The sequence below is a fragment of the Topomyia yanbarensis genome, chromosome 2 (genome assembly GCF_030247195.1).
Source record: "Topomyia yanbarensis strain Yona2022 chromosome 2, ASM3024719v1, whole genome shotgun sequence".
Lineage (NCBI taxonomy): Eukaryota > Metazoa > Arthropoda > Insecta > Diptera > Culicidae > Topomyia > Topomyia yanbarensis.
In genome coordinates, this window is record NC_080671.1 from 146,810,020 (window position 1) to 146,833,252 (window position 23,233).

Sequence of the window (23,233 nt, forward strand, 5' to 3'; positions counted from 1 at the left end):
TGACCCATAAGCCCTCTCGGTATCCTCGATACACCACTATCGAGGAGTAATGCAATAACGCAATTGCAATTGTCTGTCAGAGATTCTTTAGCACTGATGCTTGATACAATGAAGCCAATCAACCGTGGGAAGGATGGCAGCGCAATGTTTTTTGTGATAATATTATTCTACCAGAGACATCGTGGTAATGTTATGGGTTATGTTTTTTGGTGCAAAAATATCATCAACAAAATTTTTTGGCGGTGCAGAGAGTGTTAGTCTATTCAGCCTATTTAATGCAATATTTGAACAATATTTTCCTGAGTTTCGACGCAAAATTTTGAAAATTAGGCTATTGACAGTGGATCTTCAGGAGCCACTTCCAAAAAATACGGTGTACATCATACCTAAAAATCTCCGTTACCAATCGTTCTGAAATTTTACACAGTTCTTCTTTACATCATTGCACGGGTAACTAGGGGAGCTTTTTATAAAATCATTATTATTATTACTATTTTTAAAATAAAATGTTTACTGATCTGAATTTGGCGTGAAAGTACTGCCAACATTTTCTATAACATGATAGCGAAAATCAGACTTTTGGCGTCAAATTATTGCCTAACTAATAGCTCTTATAGTTACCTAGGGAGATTTGAAATCGAGTGGCCCAGTAGATTTTGAGTTATTTTGCAATTTTCAGTATTTTGCAATGAATATTTGAGGAAATATTGTTCTTGCGGCATTATTATATCGTATCGACACAACGATTTTTTAAAGGTGCCTTTTTTCCCAAATTAACCTTCCTCCCCCGGCCACTTAAATGGAGTATCCAAAGTATTGGAAGTACATTTTCTGCTGAAAGAAACCACAAAAAGTTGCAAATATGCCCACTGTGGCGAAAAAAATATAAATCCAATTACTGGTAAAGTTAATTTCCTATCAGACATTGACATAAATTATAAATTATAAGATAGCGATTTAAAAAATGTCGCATGATGTTCGCAAGGACCAACCCTTTCAATGCATAGGGGGACCCGGGGCTATTAAGACCGTGGGGGTAATTCGGACCACCGCAATTTTTCAGAAAACCGTAAGACTTTCTGACTGTCGTACATATTCGTGGGACCCCTTTTCAAAAACATTAATTTTTATATCTAAATCTAATTCCTTGAGTTTTTTAGGAAGGTGTTCCATTTTTTAGCCTTCCTCAAAATAAAATGCAGCTTGTAAACCCGTGATTAAAGTAACAAATAAAAGTGAAAAAATAACAGATAAGTATTTTAGAAAGCTTGAGAATCCTATTTTATGGAATGATTTTTGTTTGGGTGATAACACAGATATTTTCAAGACGCTCACAACTTTTGTGCGAAATGAGCGTATGGGGTTATTCGGACCTCCTATTCCATCAACCATTGTTCAGCGGCTTGCGGCTACGCAGAAGATTGTGCGCGCCATAACAAAGAAAATACATGATGCACCAATCGGCAGCTGTGACTAACCAGATTAAGTTGTTGCAACGCAATTTATTTATTTTTTGCTTCTTAAGGAGTTTCTTTAATATAGGTATACAAAATACCATGGCAAAAAATGATACTCTGAATTTCCCCGTAGGGAGATCCGAACCCCTACATTGTGAAAGTATGGAAAAACGTAGAGTTTTACAAATCGTCGCCTAGCGCTGCCATGGAGTGGTGCAAATGAACTTTTATGGCACCAGAATGGTTTCAAACTAAGCATTAGGATTTGGCCGATAAATTTGTTCACATTTATGCACCTGAAAGGGCGATTTGCTTAGGTAGGGTCGGTTAGCCCCGAGTTCCCCTAATAAAAAAAGAGTTTTTTTTCGAAATTTTCAAGATCTCTATTCAACGACTAACGTAAACATTTACTATTTGGCAGACCTACCTGATGATGATGTAGAAGAATCTGTCGCTTCATGCTGTATTCCAGGCTTCGCACAATGTCGTCGAAAGCAACAACGTAATATGCAACAGCTTACTGTACGAAATATCTCCGCATCCACTGCTCCTTCTTTCCCGTAGATATTATTGCATTGAATTGCCAAAATTCTACTAACTGAGTTTGCATTATTTACCAACAATTTAAATAGCTAACTAATTACATTATACAATTTGTCTTGAATAAACAACTAAGCACAACTCGAACGATTTTACTCAGCTTGCATCCACTCTTTCTCACTTCGGGCATTGCATCACTATCTCGATGCACATGTGCAAACATTGGAATCCACACGTGTCAATCATGGGTTGCTGTCGGCATCGGGCGCTTTCTTCACTTGATGGTGAATGTTTGTGATTTTCACTGAGAATACTGAGAATGTATTCAGGCTTGCATCAGGCAGGCACTTCACATGGCACACATACGGGAAAAGGTGTCAACTAAAGCACCCCGGATGAACTGACTCACTGATTTGTTGGTTCGGTTTGAGGGAAGAAGTACGGAACGAAAGTTACGAAAGGATGTGCCATCGGGTCCATCAAAACTGTCTGACCTGGAACAAGGATAGAGACTAAGATAGTTTGGAATTATAAATTAGCTAACACACACACTTGCTTGCAGGAGGAAATGGTTGGGGAAATGGAGCTGGAGTTTTGATTGTGGAATTTCATTGAGGGGAATTACATATATCTAGAAGCAGCGAATGTGAGATCATCCCAATTAAAGCTAGTTAGGAAGACTGGGTTTTAATTGGTTTAACGATAAATTGGGAGGCACGTGGCTTTCTAAGGGTTTAAATTATCGGATGAAAATAGTTTCGATGCATTAGGATTGAATTTAATAGGCGTGAAGATAACAGCAATTGGACGGATAGTTGGGCGTGGTTGACTGTTCAGAAACGGGACGATGGCGAATGAGGATGGCGTGTGTGTTAGTGTAGTGAAACATGACATATTTTTGGGGCGAGTTCAGGTGCTACATTTAACACCTTCGGCGTTAGACGAGAGGTGAGCAAACAGTGATTAAACCACCGAGAAAAAATTCACTAGCCAGAGCGCAACATCCGTTTGGATCGGACAGAAGCGGCAGGGCACTTAAAAAGATGTGTTAATTTACGTTTGTTAGCATTGTTAACTAACATTAGATCTCAATAGAAAGAATAGACTTGAAAGGTATTAAATTTCTGGGAAAGCATCCCGCCTGAAGGCATTAGGCATATAGTAAGCGGGTTCCAAATAATGACCACGTATTGGTCATCACAGAATGTTATTAGAATAGTTAGGTCAGACAGATGGGACTCAGTGGTATTATAGATGGATTAAAAACTTTGCCATTTTTCCCGAGTTAAAAACTATTCGATTAGTAAACAGCATACTTGAACGATATTGCTTGGTGTTGGTGCACAGTATTATTGACAGGTGCATGAAGAACAAATTTCTGACACAGAACATAAAGAAAACATGAAACACATTTTCAGTGACTCAAAGCGGATCATCAGGAATGGGGCTAATAAAAATAGATGCTTCACACGGGTTTACCGTTTGCAATTATTCGGCATCACGGCACTGGTAGGACAGCACAGATCATAAATTTTGAGCACATGACAGAAGACAGTCATGGGTGTGACTAGTCGCGAAATATCATCCACCATGCTAAACCGTCATCTGTCCTAGATGGCGCGGAAATGGTTGGAAACGGGAGGAAAACTAGAAGAGAAATCACAAAAAGAGACAGAGAAAGAGAAAGATGAGGATTTTTTGTTAAGTGGCTAGGGCTACCAAACAGCATAGTACATTCTTCTGATACGTCATACCTAGGAGGTTCAACGAGTTGTAAAATTTGACTGAGTGTATTAATAACAGAAGGAGAAAAGTCACAACAAACAAAGACTAAGGTTGTTAGAAGCAATTAGAGAATTTTTATGATGCAGAAAGCAGCTTGCGTAATGAATGCTATCATCCATCGCGATGACAAATGAAGGTCTATCCGAGATAAATAGTTTATTTAAAAAAAGCTAAATATTCTGCAAAGTTAATTCTATGCTTGGTACATTTGTATATTAGCCTAAAATCGGTATATATTCTACATATACTCTTTCAATTAATTCTATTATTGTTTGAACAACTCTATCTTTCATATATATATATATATATATATATATATATATATATATATATATATATATATATATATATATATATATATATATATATATATATATATATATATATATATATATATATATATATATATATATATATATATATACATATATATATATATATATATATATATATATATATATATATATATATATATATATATATATATATATATATATATATATATATATATATATATATATATACATACATACTCTTTAGGATATCAAGTCGGGCACAAGGTAAACAGTTCATTTTGGTAATAGATAAGCGACGAACAGTTTTTAAAATAATTAAGTGATGGGAAAAGTTGTCAATATCGAGGCCCAGCATCCCCAAGAAGTTAGTTTTCATGCGTTCTAGGCACATTGCACTAAACGCAAATTATAATCAAGGCTATGTTGACTCAATTTGAAGAAACTCAATTTCAACCTCGTTCGAATACTGTGCCAAATGGAAAATCTAACCTCGCCCACTCATGCAGCTGTGCTCAAAATTAGCGATTCTACTCATATCCTCATCACCTGTAAGGCAATTCTTTCTGAACTGTACATCCGTGCACGATTCGAATCGAATCAGATTCACTTTTACGCCAACCGAAACGCGCTCCTACACCAATTGCCCTATGCTGAATTGGTACTCCCACATTTTACGAGAACGATCATACAATGATACCGTCTCGACTAATTTCTAATTCCATAAACAATCCCAAACACAAACGACTCGCAATTCAAATGGGCGTCAAATCGCTGTGATCGATCAAGGTATCAGTTGTCAATCCCAGCACCACGTATCGTAAGCGATGCATCGCGCGTGGGTGGGTGGCTACCTGAGCTACTACCCACATAACTCCGGTTTAGCTAATTAAATGCAAATCAAACCCGTGCATTTGTCACCCACCTATCAGCGGTGTTACAGGCAGTTAACGAACTGTGTATTTCCTTTGGACTCTTTGAAGATTGATTTAAATGAGAAATTGGGCAATCTCCCTTTGCAGTGAATTCAACGTACTACGTAAGCGAGGCGACATTCGTTAGGCCTGTCAGAAAGCCACGCTGTATTGGTAGTGATATGTACCTCGATGGCCAGGTACGGAATAGGCGAGTGTCGCCGCCTTGGCTTGCGCAACTGCAAACATGCAATGCCAGATGGTGTCTCTACCGACGCACGTCGTTTTGTGCGCTGGAGTGCGTAGGAATTCCGTCCTATTTGCCATCGCGGTTTGTGTGTGTCTTTCGTCTTACCACATGTTGTGCCCTATTTTCAACTTCAACCAACCCTAACTCCGTCAATGTATATTACCCAATGATGTTTTAAGATAAATTTGGGCGCATGTTTTCTATAAAGCACAGTGGGATGTGTTTTTGTGCATCCCACGCATTCGAATAGACCATTTGTGAAATCGCAACTGTGGACCGAGTCTGTGATTTTCTAAACACCTTTCGATACTGTTTAGTATCTACCACGCAGCATCCAATATGTTTTTGAATAATAATTCTGGTTTTCCACACACTTTGGTGTTACTTTCAATTTTAGGATCGAGATTACAATTTTTAAGCCAATGGTTATGTTTAACTATCATTATAAACAATCACAAACATGTTTCGTTTTTTAGTCGGCTTTCATTTATTTAAATGTACCACCGTATGAAAGCACACAAAAACAAATAGTCGGGGTCATGCATAAACGGCGTAACATTTTGGTGAGAACTCCCCTTATGACGATTTTGCGACGAAGGGGATGGTATTCCAGAAAACACTTTAATGTTTCCACGCACCCAAGGGAAATAAACCATGGAGATGTGGAAATACATTCAACTCATCTTCCACGCAGCTATGTGGTTTTGCGATTCGTGGAATTTCAAGCCTGTAAGAATTGAATGGATTTTATTCGACATGTGTCCTCCGCCAGATAGTTAAAAAAGATTCACTTCACTAGTTAATTGGCTTGGTTTAGTAGGTGAATTCAATTTTTTTTTTCCGTATTGGTAAATTGGGGCATGAGCGCATGCTGAATGTGCAGAAGTAAATATACAGCAAGTTTGCGGCAGTGGATTAAATAGAACTTATCATCAAGTGACATGTAATACAAAAACTCCTTGCAAATTTTTCTATAGAATATTTTTTCTGAATAGGGTGGATTTTTTTATACAATTTCACGTTCTGGAAAGTCATTATCAACAAATTTGTAGGAAATGTATTTAAAAGAAACATACAACAATGTAGAGAATTGGTGATCTGGACAAGAGTTACGTTGTTTAAAATGGGAAGTGGATTCAAAAATTTTCCAAAAAGCTGCGTCATTATGTGTTTTCTTTTTTTTTCGAAACTGTGCTATAAAATAGAAAGAAATTAAGTATCACAATGTAGAATATCTTGAAACTAGGACTACATCAGAAGCAAATTTTGGTTATCTCTTTCACTACATTTGACAATTATCTTAAAATAATTAACATAACATGTTACTGAGAGAAAAAACAGTTTCAGATTATTTCTTAGTTTGGATCCTGGTTTCCATGTGCGTGGGTGTTAGGGAACGAAACCAGATCGATTACGTAAAAGTCGAAGTATGTTATGGATATTTCCTTACACTTCCGCAATCTTGCAAAGTGTAGAATATCTGTGTTTAATGTAAGTAAGATTCCTTCATTCAGGCTGGATAGCGGATTCAAGCTGATAAACATCTAGAGTAATACTGATCTTATACCTTCTGCTGGTAGGAGTGGAGCTTAGGCAAAGTTACTGCGATGCGGATCATCGAAAGCGCTTCTCGTGGTAAAGAGGGAATAATCTCGCTTGTTGGTAGACTCGAACGATTTGCAATAATTCTGCTCAAGCTCGACTCGTTAAAAAAGTGTTTAGTAATTTCTGTTCACAAAACAACTTAACAGTTTCTTCTTCCTGCACGAATAAAATCTCAAATAAACTGAATAAATTATAGAAAATCAATAAAACGAACGAAATAAAAAATAAAGCAAAAAATGAAATAAAAGGTGTTCAATTTCATAAAATGAGCAGAATGACTATTGTAAACCAAAATTATAAACTACACGAATCAAATTAGATTAGTTCATTAAATGAAAATTTAAACTAAATTTAAAAATAGTTATAAGAGGGTGTACCCCATTAGGCATAAGTACGTTAGGCATACGGATGTTTGGCATACGTATGCTAGACATAATGGACGTTAGGCATAATGGATGTTAGGCATAATGGACGATTGACATAATGGTCGTTAGGCATAAATTACCATATTGAAGTATCACTCAATAGAAATTAATAGTAGCTGATCAAACTCGATCATAATATTATTCTACTGTATATAGTTGAAGAAATCTTTGCTCAATTTAACGAAGCAAACCGAATGCTTGGCATACGGATATACAGCCTGTGTGTATTTCTCGACGCACAGCCGATAAATTGCACCTAACTAAAATAGATTCAATCTGTTTGTAAAAATAAGGCGGTTTTATGCCTGTTGGAGAGAGATTTTGAATGAAACCTAGCTCCAGGAGGCTTTTACCTGCTTCAAATAAATATATAAATCAAAATAATAAAATCAATCTCATTTGTTTTAAGGTATGATTAACGCACATTAACTTTGATTAGTTCTTACATACGTGCATGGTGCAATTGTCCAAGAAGAAAATATCTAGAGAAAATTTTCAATAGGACGTAAGTAACATTGAGAGCCTCTCTTTGTTTACTTTCTCTTTTGTTTATTACGACGTCATTACAACACTTTGCACTAATTTTCCAGTACATATCGAAAGCCGACGGTTTTTTCTAGAATATTATGCAAAGAGTAGAGTAGTAAATGTTGAAATGGTCGAATTATGAACAGAAGAGAAAGACCCCAAAGAGAATCTCTCATTGTTACTTACGTCCTATTCTAAATTTTCTCTAGATATATATCTTGGCGAACAGTTCATGAAAGAAAGAATGATGAATTTGTTGCTTTTATATTGATTATCTCCCATCAAAGATAAAACTACGGAAACTGTCAGATACGAAGCAGAGTTTTTCCGTGTACTGTGAAGAGATACCGAAACAATAAAGGTTTCGGTACAAACGTAACATCCGTATGCTAATGCTGATGCTGTCCATAACACTGCAACTTTTCATAACATCATGGCTGTTCATTATTACTCTTTATTGTTCAATATTTGGATATAATAGTATTGATAATACATCCACCAAACTTGAATCAGTGAATCAAAACTGTTCACTCAAATGAAGAAAGCATTCAGCTCATCCATGGAAAATATATAAAACAAGTTCTACACTTGTAAGAAATAAATATCTTGCTTGGTGTTTTTCATTTTGCTGTCTCTTGAAGGTATGCAATTTTATACATCAAAGCTTCTAACCCGCAAAGCATAAGGTTGAAATCTCTACAATAAAGAAAACCGATTATTTTTATATTTTTTGTGAATTATGCCAATCGTCAATTATGCCTAACGTATATTATGCCAATCGTCCATTATGCCTAACGTCCATTATGCCTATCGTACTTATGCCTAACGTACTTATGCCTAACGTATTTATGCCTAACGTCGCGCACCCGTTATAAGACTAATAGAATAAATTGACTCAAATAAACATATTGAATTAAATAAATAAAAGAATGACTGAACATGAAATGAATAAAATTGAAGATTAAAACAAAATGAATTAAATGAATCAAATGAATCAAATTCAAACCAATCAAATGAATCAATTTGATTAAGTCCTATACAAATCAATGAATAATTTAATGAATCCAGTGAATATAACGAATCAAATAAATTAAATGGATCAAATAAACAAAGTGAATAAAATAAAACATAAATGAAATGAATATATGAAACAAACGAATCAAATATACAAACTGAACTGAATTGATAAAATGAATAAAAATAAGAAAATGAGCAGAATAAAATGCATTGGTTAAAATGAAAAATTAAAGATGTTGAAAGGTTATTAATTAATAGAAAAAAAAATTATGTCGAATAAATTATTTAGATGAAATGAATAAAACTGGAAAAATAGTCGGATTATTAAAATGAACAAAATGTATGAGCTGAAAAAAATAGAATGAAAACAGTGAATAAAATAAGTTAAATGAATTATATGAGTAAAATGCACGAAAAGAATAATCTGAGCAGAGTGAATTCAAAGAATCAAACGAATAAAATAGATAAAATGAACGCAGATAAACAAAATAAATAAAAAATGCTGAATGAAATAATAAATTAAAGTGCAATGATCATATTTTTAAAGCTAAAAAACATTTTTGAATAATGAAAATGAATAAATCGGATTGTACGAATTTGAGAACCATCGGAAAGTTATGAAATGTATTTGAAAATTCCAGCTTCTGATAAAAGGCTAATTAATGTACAATTGACTTTCTATGGCTTTCAAGCCATAGAAAAAGACAGGTAGATATTTCGAAGTTTTCATTTGCATTAAAATAAATAGTGTAAAGTGTCTAGGCTATGTCGATAGCATAAAGACGTGCATTCAGTTGATTATTATGCAGTCTCTTTCCAGTCATCCTTATAGCTTGAATATTGTTTCGTTCGGAATTTTCGTCCAGGAAATAGGTATAAATAAATCCTATACAAACACCTACTGTAAAAAAAGAAATGAACACATTATTTTGTGTTTGAAGTGAGCATATTGATTTTTGTGAAATACTGCATTCACAAAATATTTTCAAAATAGAGTTCCTTGAAGCACGTAGATGTGTTTTCATACCCTGATATTCAAAATCGGTTTAGTTTTGCCCCTAAAATACCAGTAAAGCAAAGCTTTGTATGAAACGGTCTACTTTTTAATTTGTGAAAATTGCTAAGCGGGAGATAAAAATTACAAAATGTTTAATATCTCCGCCGCTCGCGAATGGATTTTGACAATCTATAGCTTGTTAGAAAGGTATTTTCACAAACTAACTTTTATTTATGTGCATGTTGCAGGACAAAATTGCTTTGTTCGAAAATAATTTGTCAAAAACTTGCTATGTTTTCACAAAATCGCCCATATCTCAGAAAGTAAACAACATATCGAAAATCAAAAATAATAGTGTCAAATGGCAACGTTAGGCCTTTCATTTGAAACTAGTTCATTAAGATAGGTTCAGCCATTGCTGAGATAATTACATGACATTTTGTACATACATACATACACACACATAAGGCATTGTCTCAATTGGTCGAGCTGAGTCAATTGGTATATAAGACTCGGCCCTCCGGGCCTCGGAAAAAGTTTTCAAAGTTTGAGCGAACCCTATACATTTCTTTTGTAAGAAATGTAAAACTGTAAAACTATAAAAGCACGAAATGAAAAAAAAGGTACCGGATTGAAATGACAAGAAAAATATAGTTGTTATGACATGCACTAGGAAGCTTTACACAGAATGGTGCACCAAACCATGTGCTGGATGCTGTACAAAACATGATGGAAGAAAGTACGGGCGTTTGTATTGAGAAAAAAACTAGACCAAAATAGTTATGCCAAAACATAACACTAGGACCATGATTTGTTCAAGCTGAGGGCCTTGAACAGAAGTTTATAACTTTGCCGGACAAGCTCTGTTGATGGGCCGATTGTAATTTTCTGCTTGGAATACAGTACAGTATCTACCTAGCGTGTGAGACTGTTCCAATCTTATTTCACGACAGTAGACATCAGAACCAGCACGTACCTCCACAAGAGATCCATCAGTATACCAGGCCACTTGCGTTAGTTGTTGTTTCTCCATATAACCACACAACCTCACCTCTCGAGAGGGAATCTTTACATGGAATGCCTATATCGATGGGAGTAAGAATATCTTAACCCCATGTAACCATTTGTGACCACAGTCGTGTATGACTGGTAGCAAGATCAGCATGAGTACTGCTCAAAAGACCAGTGATCTGTAGTATGCATGCACACAATAGTACTTCTTATTTAAGGTGTATATGTAATGGTTTGATATTTAGAAAGGTCTCAAGGGCAGCAGTTGGAGTTGTGGTGGAAGCACAAGTCAACTTTGTATTCTTTGCAGATGGTTAAGCTTTTACTGTACCGTCATCACCTCTCCCCTCGGTCACCACATAAGGTATCCGCATGATAGTATTGGACTTGTTGTGTTCGTGTAAATCCACTACATGTATTTGGGTTTAAGACATGACCGCTTTCTTCACCCTGAACTCAATGTGAGCAGAACAGTTCAGTTTGGAATCTAATACTTATGTGTACTATGAGATGAATGATTCTTCGCTTCTTTGTGTAAAGAATCATTGAAGTTTTACTTGGATTAACAGATAATTTAACTTGTCGCCAGTACTGTTCAACAGCTCTTAATAGCTTTTTGCATTGAGTCAAAGATTGTTCCGATGCAAAGTTCAGTATTTAATATTTAACAATCGTCAGCAAACTCGTAGGTTAGAAATACAAGCTCAATGAGTTTTTTCAACAATCCATAGCAAAGGTGACAGAACAACACCCTGAGGACAACCGCAAAAACTCAACTTTATCTCTGTCCTTCTCAGTGACGAGCATATAATGCGGTTACACAGCGTTTATCCAACCCGAAATAGATGTAGATATTCCATGATCGTGAGTCGCTTCCAGAATAAACTGGAAAGATACATTGGCAAAAGCACCCTCAATATCTAGGAATACACCCAAGCAAGATTGCTTGAACTAGAAGTCCTTTTCAACGTTGTAAAGAACATCGAGTAGCAGAGTGATCGTGGATTTCCCACACTGATGTGCATGTTGCATTTTGTGCAGTGGATATTCAACTAAGCGAACGTTGCTGACGTGATGTTCGATTGTTCATTCCAAAGCTTTTAGAAGAAAAGAACTTAAGCTGATGGACAAAAAACTCTTGGCTTCTTCATAGCTTGAGTGCCCACCGTTTGGAATAAATCTCACAGTTATTTCTCGGCTTGCTTTCAGGATATATCCGGTAGCAAGATTGGTAATCATAATCTTTTTGAAGACATGTTTGAGAATATCCTTTTTGCAGCAGTACGGGGAAGATTCCATCTTTTCTAGGCGATTTGAGAGGAGCAAAGCTCGTCGCTGTTGTGCTATCTTATGACAAGCGCCATTTAGCACCTTTCGAGAAAAACGATTTTTAAAGTTTGAGATTAAATATTTTGAAACTTATAAATGGTATAAACAATCCAAAGAAGACAATTGATGCTTCTATCTATTCTGCATTAATCTCTCAAATATTACGAAGATCGGTTGACTATTTTGCGAGTTTTTACAATGAATGTAAACAAAAGTCGCAGTCACACGTGTCATAGGTGTATTGATGACAAAATTTGTAGGACGTGTCATAATCGTGCATGGAAAATTTTCCATAGAAAAAAATCATCAATTTTAGACTTTTATTCATATCTTTGCGTTCATATGGTCTATAAACAATCGGTGAAATGCATTTTGAAGGAAATGAGTCAGGGAATCTAGAAAAAATGTTATTTTTGATTACAGTGTTGCCAAATATGCTTTATTTCCAGTTTAAAACTAAAACTGTGTTTTTCTCACAACTCGTGTAATTTTCTTATAAAAATGTTTATGTCATTGTGTTCCTCAGCCATTTTCACACATAAAACATCTAAAACTTCAATATAACTTCAATATCCCTAGATACAGTGATTTGAAGCAAAAAAACTCACAATTTCTCATCATGTTTCTCGCTATATCCAACTAACCAAGTAGAATTTCAAAATTCTGAAAACGCCACTTTGTAGAGAATTTTCAAACAAGTAATGTGGCATATCTAACTCAGTTTACCCCAAAATGGCGTTTGTCATAAGATAGCATAACAGCGACGAGCTGTCGACTGTCCAGTTGACTAATTGATGGAAAATATCCATGAAATTTTGTCGCCAAATTTTACAAAAAGTGGTCCCAGTTTGTACATTTAGGGATACAATATGTTACCACGTTAAGGGTGACATCAAGATGATCGAAAATTACATATTTATGATCGGATACAGAAAAACTCTTTCAAAGCAAAGCGTTATGTCTAGCACACCATCTCTTCCAAACCTCCCAAAGCTTGTCGGTTTCCTACTGTACTTCATCAGTTCACAGCCTCTCAGATTGATATCTGAGCTACCCTAAATGATGTGATAAGCATTTGCATCTCCGCCCGTAATGAGCTGAGGCCCATTTTTGCTACAATAAATATAACGTTCGTCAGAACGTGCTGACTCGTTATGCGGCAGATATGCTGAACAATCTATAAACTTCCTGCCTACGTTACCAACCATCAGAGTAACTGTGACTGCACAGATATCGTGCGTTGTAAGCTCTGATATGAGACATGTATCTATGGCCTTATTTGCAAGAATGCATGCACGAGGCATTTCACGTGGATTAATCATGCGTGTCTTGTTGTGAGCCATAAAGGCAGCGTTTGGTAACTGTTCAATATAGACGTTTCCCTTATTGGAAATACGACTCTTTAAGCAATACGATGGAAGCGTTACCTTCCTGCATAAGTCGAGATAGTTTCATAGTTGCTGTTTAATTTTTATGCTGGAGATGGATTTGTGCTGTTCTAACCATTGTTGAATAAATAATTTTACATTTCATTTCCAACATATATTGCTCAACAACTAGAGGACTCCAAGGAAGTTGGAATGTAAACGCATATAGAGAGCTATAAATGGGACACGATCATAATTAAATTCCCACGATTTGCGAAGATTAAAATTAATTAAAATTAACATAATTAATTAAAATTAATTAGATAATAATGGTTCATTGTGTCAGATATTCGCATAACACAGTACAAACAATACCCAAAATGCTGCTTACGCGACTGGCATATCTTAGAGCCTCCATCCATTAAATTCTCCATTCTTTAATCCAGTTCTATCCCATCATTCTTTCCAATGTGTGGATTATGTCTGTGCCGTAGGAGATTATGATATTGCAAGTGGAATAATTAGGAAGTTTTGAATCGCCATCGCCAAGAATAATTTGTCAAACGCAAGTCTATAGTACCAAGAAAACCATCGCGTCATACCTTATCGCCGTCTGAAATACGTCGCCATTTTATCGAATCGTAAAGAAGATCTTCATTAGCGGCACCTTTACTAGGCGGAACTCGTGTCGTAATGTAAACTTGAGCTCACCTATAAAACTACTACACGATGACCCAATGATGATGAATTTATTTAAAACTAAAAGCCATAAAATTTTACATGATCTCATACTCAAGACATTTTAATTCATGAAATATTAAAAATATGTGCATGAAAATAAATGTTAAACTTTACAGTTCTCGCCTACTTTTTGAAATGGACCTATGTGCAAAAGAGAGCCTCTCTTTGTTTACTTTCTCTTTCGATTATCACGGTTTTACCGTTAATCTTTCCAATGATGTTCCAGTACATTTTGGAAGAGCATAATTTCGACTAGCATATTATGCAAAGAGTTAAGCAGCAAACGCAGGTGCGACCGTGTTATTCGCGGAAGAGAAAGTAAACAAAGAGAGGCTCTCATTTGCACATAGGACCTTTTCAATAAGTTTTCTTGAGTTATTTTTACAGTGACATATATATTGTATCGCTACACTCAAGCAAAAAATATAGCAATTTTCATAAGAATTTCGTATATTTTTAGCAACAGCTTTGGTTGGTGAATCAAAAAGCATCGATTTAAAATGACGGCATTTGTTTTTACATGAAAATTTCGATAATTTGAAAGTGAATGGTTGAAGGAGGCTTTGAATTTTGGTTGCATTAGATACAACTGTAAGTTGGCATTTGCAAATGAAATTTCGCATCATTGTTCACCGTGAATGTTTTTTTGATGATCACAAGGTATGAGTTTAGCAAAATATAATCGATTGAAAGTTACAGCATCTCCAAACACGCCATACAGAAAGCTGTTTTCCGTTAGAATCGACACATGTAAGAGTTTCTTTCCTGGTTCTGAATAACACCGTCACCGAGCATAAGTAGCAACAACAATGATGCCATGGATAAACACGACAACGCTGACTAAAATGGTGACCCTTCAGTTACAATTAGGTATCACCGAAGGAAATTCTTCTTCTTGGAAAATTATTCTTCCACGCATCTAAATAATCAACAAATTCGTCTTTCTTAACAGTTAAGTGTTCCAATTCTTTACCGAAATTCTTCATTTACACTAAAGTGCCAGATACCAAACTGTACAACATATAATTCTTCGTAATGAACGCCAGACCAAACCTATGAGTGTATGCTTTTAGCCTGATGAACAACTTTTGAAAAATGGGTTAAACTCCTATCGTTCTATCTTTTGATTCTCCCTATGAGCCATTTTGCAATTCACGGAGACTTTCGAAAAGCGAATTGACGATATTTTTTGGTTCATTAAGACTTTGGATACACAGTGACCATACTTAATCATTAAATGCAAGAATCGAAAAATATGTTTTCGAAGCTGTTGATTGCTTCAATGGTCCACTTCCAACACGCTCATGAAATAAACTAGTAATCTTGGCGCCGAAGTAAATTTCAAAATTACCCGTTGGAGATACGTACAACTTTGTATTTAAATGTTTGCCAAGCTCCATTACGTTTCATCGTAAGCACGCGTGTGCTCTGGGCAATGGACTTCAACCCACGATTATTGCATCTGTCCTGAGTGTTCCGGTTTCCCACATTGTCAAACGCACATAGGAAAGCGTTTCATGTCAATGCTTAGAACCGGCGGGTATGTGTGTGCGTTATTTAGTTTGCAACGACCTTTCAGGTGCCCAAACGCCCATGCGCAGAGGTCTCCCATTTTGGCCACTTATTGCCAGCCGCGCACTGCAAAGGAAACGCAATAAATCAAATCGCCCACACACGCACACATTTGCGCACTGGTGGGTTGCACGTTTTTGCCAAACGCCATTACTATCCGGACAGCAGCAAGTCTTGTCCCGTCTGAACAGTATGTGGGGTGGACGCTCCAATAAATCCTGTCGTGATTCATAAAAGACAAACCGGGACGCAACTATATCGACAAGTATTAGCTTATTCATTGCTTGCACTGCCGATGACTTGTGGCTCACTCCAAATTAGTATTCCATATGTGACCAGTTGAATTGAAACCGCTGCCGCGGTGGTGTTGTAGGTATTTATTTTATAGTTGGAGCGAACGCCCATTACCTGCTTCTGAGATTGTGTTCCGAGGTGGTGCGTGGGAAGTATCTCCAACCCATTTGATTCCATCACTCGTGTTTGATCAGCAGCCAAAACGAGTGTCTATTCAAATTGTAAGCTTTCGCTGGTTTTATGCTGACGGCAATATAGAGGATTTCGGTTAATCCGAGAAGACGGGAAGAGACCGGCTTTTTTAAGAATCTTTGAAATGACACTTCGGGGGAGTGAAATTTGGAGCGGTGATATCGACCGGTGGACACAGTTTGTGAGTCATTCGTGTTGCTTTGATGACTTCAGACTGGTTTTGTTTTTCAATCATGTTAACTTTATCTTTTATTTGAGATTCTGAAATTAAAAGCAGGAAATGCAGATCCAGCTTCAATCAAGTAGTTTATTAAATTGTGCGATTCGGTGAAAAACATCAAGTTTTAAAACTCAGATCCTTCGGCGTGATAATCACTTTCCCACGCTTCCAATTCTGCTTCCTCCCACTGCTCCTGTTCTTCCATTCTGGGTAAAGATGAGAAGACACAAGAAGGCACAAATCCCCTACTATACACGGGGAACGTGCAATTTGAGCCAAAATATTCTGATTCCTGATTCGCAGTAAAATGCGGTTATATTATTAGTCTGTTTTCATATTCACGATTCTGCACTAAATTATAATAATTGGGTTGACCGAAGCTTGAGCTGAGCGACAGAAAATAAAAGCTATATGAACAAAAGATGCTTCGTAAAACCCTGACTGATTTGCAACCTGCGCAGTTAGATTGCAAAAGATATAAACTTTAAGAGCAAAAATCGAACTAAGGTTCAACATAAGAATTGTTTTAAAATGTTTCCCTCTGAAAAAATGTGAAAGGATTCATTTTAAAAACAGTTTAAAAATTAATTATTCAATCTCTAGAAAACCAGTTTATCGATTCATTCATAATTAAAAGTCGGTTAAATTGTCAATTATAGTCTTATAATAAGATACATTCAAAGAGCGTGGTTGTATAGAAGAAATAAAAAGAATTTAATTTGCGATCGTCACTGTTAAATTTTTGGAGGTAATTGATTACTGCACGATTTTCCGCATCGCGTTTTAAGTTTGAATGGAAATAAAAATCCGTTCATTTAAATCACTATTTCACTTTAATTGAAAGACCACCATGATGAAGCTTAAAATGCGGATAATAAGATGGCCGAAAACACCAGTGTGCAGAAACGCACAAACAATGGTTTATTTGTTAGACTGACATCGCCAGACCAAGGCAATTGATTCCATAAATATACACGTGAAGAATAATTTCGAATTGGTTAAATCGCACTGTTAGATGATCAGGAATCAGAATATATTTGCTTCATTGGAACGTTCCCCATATTATTTGGAGATTTTTCCTGATGGAAAGCGAAAAGAAGACGAAAGAAAAAGGCAGGGAGCACAATGGTAAACAGACTGGATTCTTCACTCCAGAGGGTAAAGCACCCTACTGATAAAGCCAATAGATTTTTACCACACTGAGCTAGCAACAATAACATGTCCTTGAATTTTAGCTCCCTGTGCATAGAATCGACTAAGTATGGAGTACGAAAAATTCGGATACGCAGTTGCAATACTGCACGGCTGTTTCATATCAAATGATATGAGATTCACAAAGATCACCCGAATAATACTCAACACGCTGAATAGTAGCCATGTGATAATTGAGTTTACAATGTCCAGTCACTGCTCAGACTAGAATACAGCAATTGTGTTTGGAAAAATGCAATAAAATTGAAAAAAATTCAATAAATTCGGACTCATATCCGGCATGTTTGCAAGCTACGCCAATGATTGACATATTCGGATGCAGCCCGAGAGCGAGTCCTGTGCTTTATTCATATTTCCTGTAAACTTATTGGAAGCAAAACCTTCGAGCGCCCATTTATTCGGTTCAGTTGTTATAACTCATCACTGTTGTCCTATCTTATGACAAGCGCCATTTAGCATATTTCAAGAAAAACGATTTTTAAAGTTTGAGATTGAATTTCTTGAAACTTTTAAATGATAGAAACAATTCAGAGATGACAGTTTATATCTCTATTTATTCTGTATTAATCTCTTAAATATTATGTAGATTGATTGACTATATTAAGAGTTTTTGCTATAAATGTAAACATAAGTCGCGAGTCATAATTGTGTATTGATGACAAAATTTGTATGACCTGTCATACATTGATATCTTTGGCTTAATTTGGTGTAGAAAAAATCAGTGATATGCATTTTAAAGGAAATTAGTCAAGGAATCTAGGAAATTAGTCAAGGAATCTAGAAATAATAGTAATTTCTGTTTACAGTATTGCCACAATTTAGTGATTCCAGTTTAAAAAGAAAACTGCATTTTTCTCGCAGTACATGTATTTTTCCTTAGAAAATTTTTAGAACAGTGTCTTTCTCAGACATGTTTACGTATAAAAACATTTGAAACTTCAAAAGCAAAAAACTCGCAAATTCTAATCACGTTTCTCGCTATATCTCAGTAACCAAGCAGACTTTTAAAATTTCGAAAACACACCTTTGTAGAGATTTTTTCGACAAGTAACATGGCATATCTAACACACTTTACCTCAAAATGGCGTTTGACATAAGATAGCACAACAACGATAAACTACGAGCAAATGCTAAAGAAATAGCACTACCTGAAAAGAAATCAAGGGCAGTTGCCCGTGATGGCTCCGTACAGCCCGAAAAGTGTGTGTCAAAAAGGCAATTCATCTTCATCAGACGAGTAGTAGACATAACTTTTTGAGTTTAGAAATTTCGGCATTCCACCAAGAGGTTCCTCTAGTATCACGCATAACTAGATGCGAACAAGCCTCTTGTATGCTCGTACTATGAGTTTCTTTTAACCATGACCACATCCAAATGACGTGGTGCTTGAATCGTTGAAAATACCGCTAAAATCTATCGCAAAGGCGTTCGTAGATTTGGGATTACGATATATAACAACGGCTCGAACTCGTTCAGAAGAGCTAGTTTACCAACTCATACGCAATACTGTCAGAGCAGAGAGCTACATCTAAAACCTCTTCCTTGCCGTATCGTTCAAATATTGGGCGATTTTTTCTATTGAGTATATGCAGATTTGTACTGCTCAAAGATTCCATAAATTCAGTGCCTCTCAAATTACTATCTGAGCTGTCGCAATCATGTGATGAGCACTTGTATTACTGTAGATTACGAGTGAAAGCCCATTTCGGTCACAGTAGGAATCAACCCTTCTGAAATCATCAGAAGGTGATGATTCATGATGCGATAAATATGCCGAACAATGGACATATTTCCAGTTTCAACAGTCAAATTAACTGTGACAGCACAAATATCGCGAGTGGTGAAGTCGGATGTAAGACATGAGTCAATGGCAATATTCGCAATTACACGTGCATGGGGCATTTCACGTGCATAAGGCATTTCACGTGCATGAGGGATTCCACGTGAATTTGTCATGCAGTTTTTGGTGAAAGTTGCGAAGTCGGGGTTAAGTAGCTTTCCAGCATAGACCAACATGATGAAAGGGTAGCCCAGAATATGGATAATAAGTGGGTCGAAAACACTAATGTGCACATATTTATCGATCGGAATTCGCACAAACAATGGCTAATTTGTTGAACTTGTATCGCCAGACTATAGCAATTGATTGAGTGAGTGAATACACATGTGAAGAATAATACCAAATCGGTCAAATCTCACTGTTAGAGGAAATGAATCGGGGAATAGATTTGCAACCATATTTCCGTGATTCAGTGAATAATTTTGGATAATTCTTTCAAATGATTTTTGATATCAACGTATGAATTGTTGGTGTTGGTAACGCATTTGCAGTATTGGCAGATACAAAACATTTCTGCAAGGAACTTGGTTCTTAAAATCAAAATAACATTTTTCCAAATAATTCAAGCAAGTTACTGTTTTGGCAAAGAGTCATCCAGCACACCAAAATCAACAGCCAGCACCTTTGGCGAGGAAGTTAGGACTGAGGACGTTGGTGACCTATAAATGCATGATCATGAGCCCCAAGGCCACTTTAACGTGAACGACTATGAAGAAATAAATGCCCTCAAGGTGCAGGAGGACTAAAAAAAGTTTCTCTTCCATGCGCACAAGAAAGTTGCATATACGAAATCTCTCGGACACTTAATAATATTAGTTTTTATTTTTACATATTGTAAAAATATTTTTAAAAAACACGGCTTCGTTAAGTTATTGCAATGAGGCGTATCAAATAAACCAAATATAAAGCAAAACGATCAATATGTAAACTTCAAATATTAATATTACTAAGAATTTTCTTTTTCGCCGGATCCCTCTGGTCTGGAATTGATAAGTACAAATCAAAATTTGGATCTAACATTGATATTGTATTTTTAATCCGTTTGGGCCGTTTATGAAATTTTGACTCTGGTGCGTTTACGATAAATCCTACTGCTACTCTAGAACTACTCTTGAACATCGCACCACTATATGTGGTACGTGTATTTTCACTTCTTCAACTTTCAAAGTGATAATTCCTCCTTCTAAAGGAATAGTTACCTTCAAGAACACGTAGTTTGTTATGCTGGCAGTTCTTTGTTATACTACTAAAATGAGATTAGAGCATTCTCCTGCACTTGTTGGTTCCCAAACATGGACTAATCTACAGGAAGCTAATATTTATGCATGCGTTATTATTTCTTGTCGAATGTAGTAAAGAATTTCATCATCGAAAATCATAGAGAACATGTCGATTTATTCTGAATCCAGATTTTTTTTATTTAGATTATAGATGTTTTAATCTTAAGGTCATTCGCCTCTTCGGGTTAGAAAAATCTCTTATGAAAAATTTCTAATCCTATGTGTTTGGGACTCGAACCCAGGTGTGCTGCGTACAAGGCAATCGATTTACCAACTACACTACGTCGCACACACATGCTAAAGGCGATTTTTATCATTTTAAGTTAAATTCAAATTCAAAGATAAATTCAGTTTTGAAATATTTCATCCATGACATTTGAAATTTTTCCTTCTTTGCTAATGTAAAGTTATTTACCAACTAGTGCACCCTTACATTATTATTTTTCTTCTAATAATTTAAAACCCGCTTAGAGTTTGCGGAGAATTAGTATCGAAGTACATACGACTAATGAAAAGTTAGGAACTTTATCAAAGGTATTATGTCTATTTATGGGAAACGACCCAATTAACCGTTATGTGTCCGCCGCGGTACCTTTTTAGGATTTTAATGAAATTCCTATTTAGGACATTTAATGAAATTCCTATGTTTTAACCATAGCAGTAAATTGAAACTTTGTGAAATCTTAGAACTTCACTAAATCAAGCTTTTGGGTTAATAATATTTTGATATAGTAAGGGGGAGTGAGGCTCCTGATTTTTTTTGCTGCGTAACAGGCCGACGTCGGTACCCAGGTACCCACAAAACTGAAAAGCCAATAACTAAGGTAATTTCCAACCGATTTTGATGCTTTTGGGTGATTTGGATTCACGAACTCATCCACTTTTGGACTTGGTAAAAATGAATCCCGGGAATCCGGATTTCCGAATTTTAAACATCAATGGAATACTAGCAATATGGGTATCAACATTCTTGGAATTGCATCAGTAGGCTGTATCTTGTGGTTTTGGAACCATTTGGCAATTTGACCCCGGAACGGACATTCCGGAGCAGGTTCCTTTTGGGCCATGAGTGGCCATTCCATTCAGATTCCATTTTGCAAATTGCCATAAGGTCACGTAACAATAAATAACAGATTTCCGAGACCATTTGAAGAGTTTTGATACATTATTTAAATTTACAAATCATATCCTTCTAGTACTGAACAGTACTCCGAAAAATCCGGATTACCAAGAACCAGATCCATTCATCCGGCTCAATATTATAGAATCAAAAAGTAGATCCTGAATCCAAAACATCTAAAAGTGTCCAAATCGGTTAGAAAAAGCCATAGTTATTAGCATTTCAATTTGTGGATACCCCGGTACCCTCGTTGGCCTGTTAAAGGTGTTTTTGTTGGACACATAACGGTTAAATGAATAATTGTATTATTTTTTGATCAGTCGAAGCTATCAACTGAAAATTCAAAAACTTTTTCAAAATGATGGTGCATTTTAGAAAAAAATATACGATAATACGCTAGAAAAATTCCGAATACATGTCGATGATAGTTTTGGTAATTCGAATGTGCGTTAATTTTTATTGTGTAAATTCGGAAAAGTTAGTTCCCAGCGATGTTAATATTCAGTAAGTTCAATGTATAGCAGAAACCATACACAACAGCCCTCGAACATAGAAAAAAAAACTAGTTTTGCTGATAGGGAAAAAATGGCACCAGTTCGGAGCATTAGACATACTGGGGGCCTGATCAGTTTAAGGAACTATACAAAAATTAGGCACATTAGTCAAGAAAGGTCGTAAATTAAAACTAAAGTTGTGAGTTTCATTTTATTTTACTGTTTAGATTGTTGTTATTGACAATATGATAATTAAACATTTCAATCTTGAATAAATTGTGTTGCATTGCGTGAGTAATAATAGTACCATTTTCTTTAGTTGTAACATACATATCAAACAAGTAAGCTAGGATCGGTAGTACGTGAGTATTTTATTAATTTGTAAGTTTGAATACATAGCTTTTCACTGTCATGTATTTGAAGGATTAGCCTGATTTATGTTAACATATGGCATCGATTTTCCTAATATTAAATGATTTAGCTATATAATTAACTAATTAGTATTGTACTCTTTTTAGTATCGTTTAAGTGTCTGTATCAATAAGTTTCACTAAAATATTCAAACGAATTAGAATCACTTACTAGCACTTGTCGTTGGGTTATTGCGATTCCATCTCTGTTCTTGTTTTTCGCTAGCTCGATGCGGTTATCAAATAAAGTGTATTGAAACGCGTAAGTAACAACAGATTAATTACTTTGCTTTTCTCTATGACGCTATGCACACCTATCGCAATACGTCCTCGGGGGGTA

The 23,233-nt window shown here is 35.8% G+C and overlaps 1 protein-coding gene across 6 annotated transcripts in view; it reads right to left on the reverse strand.

The window, feature by feature from the left end:
- Window positions 1–23,233, reverse strand: part of LOC131681663 (protein held out wings) — a 77,610-nt gene that overhangs the window by 24,604 nt on the left and 29,773 nt on the right. For 2 of the 6 annotated variants that reach the window (XM_058962610.1, XM_058962607.1), the window contains one exon: window positions 1,885–2,491. In XM_058962610.1, the coding sequence (XP_058818593.1) occupies window positions 2,477–2,491 (15 nt within the window). In that variant the 3' untranslated portion in view covers window positions 1,885–2,476. Of the gene's footprint in view, window positions 1–1,884; window positions 2,510–3,476; window positions 3,645–23,233 lie in introns of all 6 variants that reach the window. The other 4 variants (XM_058962606.1, XM_058962608.1, XM_058962604.1 and 1 more) reach the window with 3 other exon arrangements.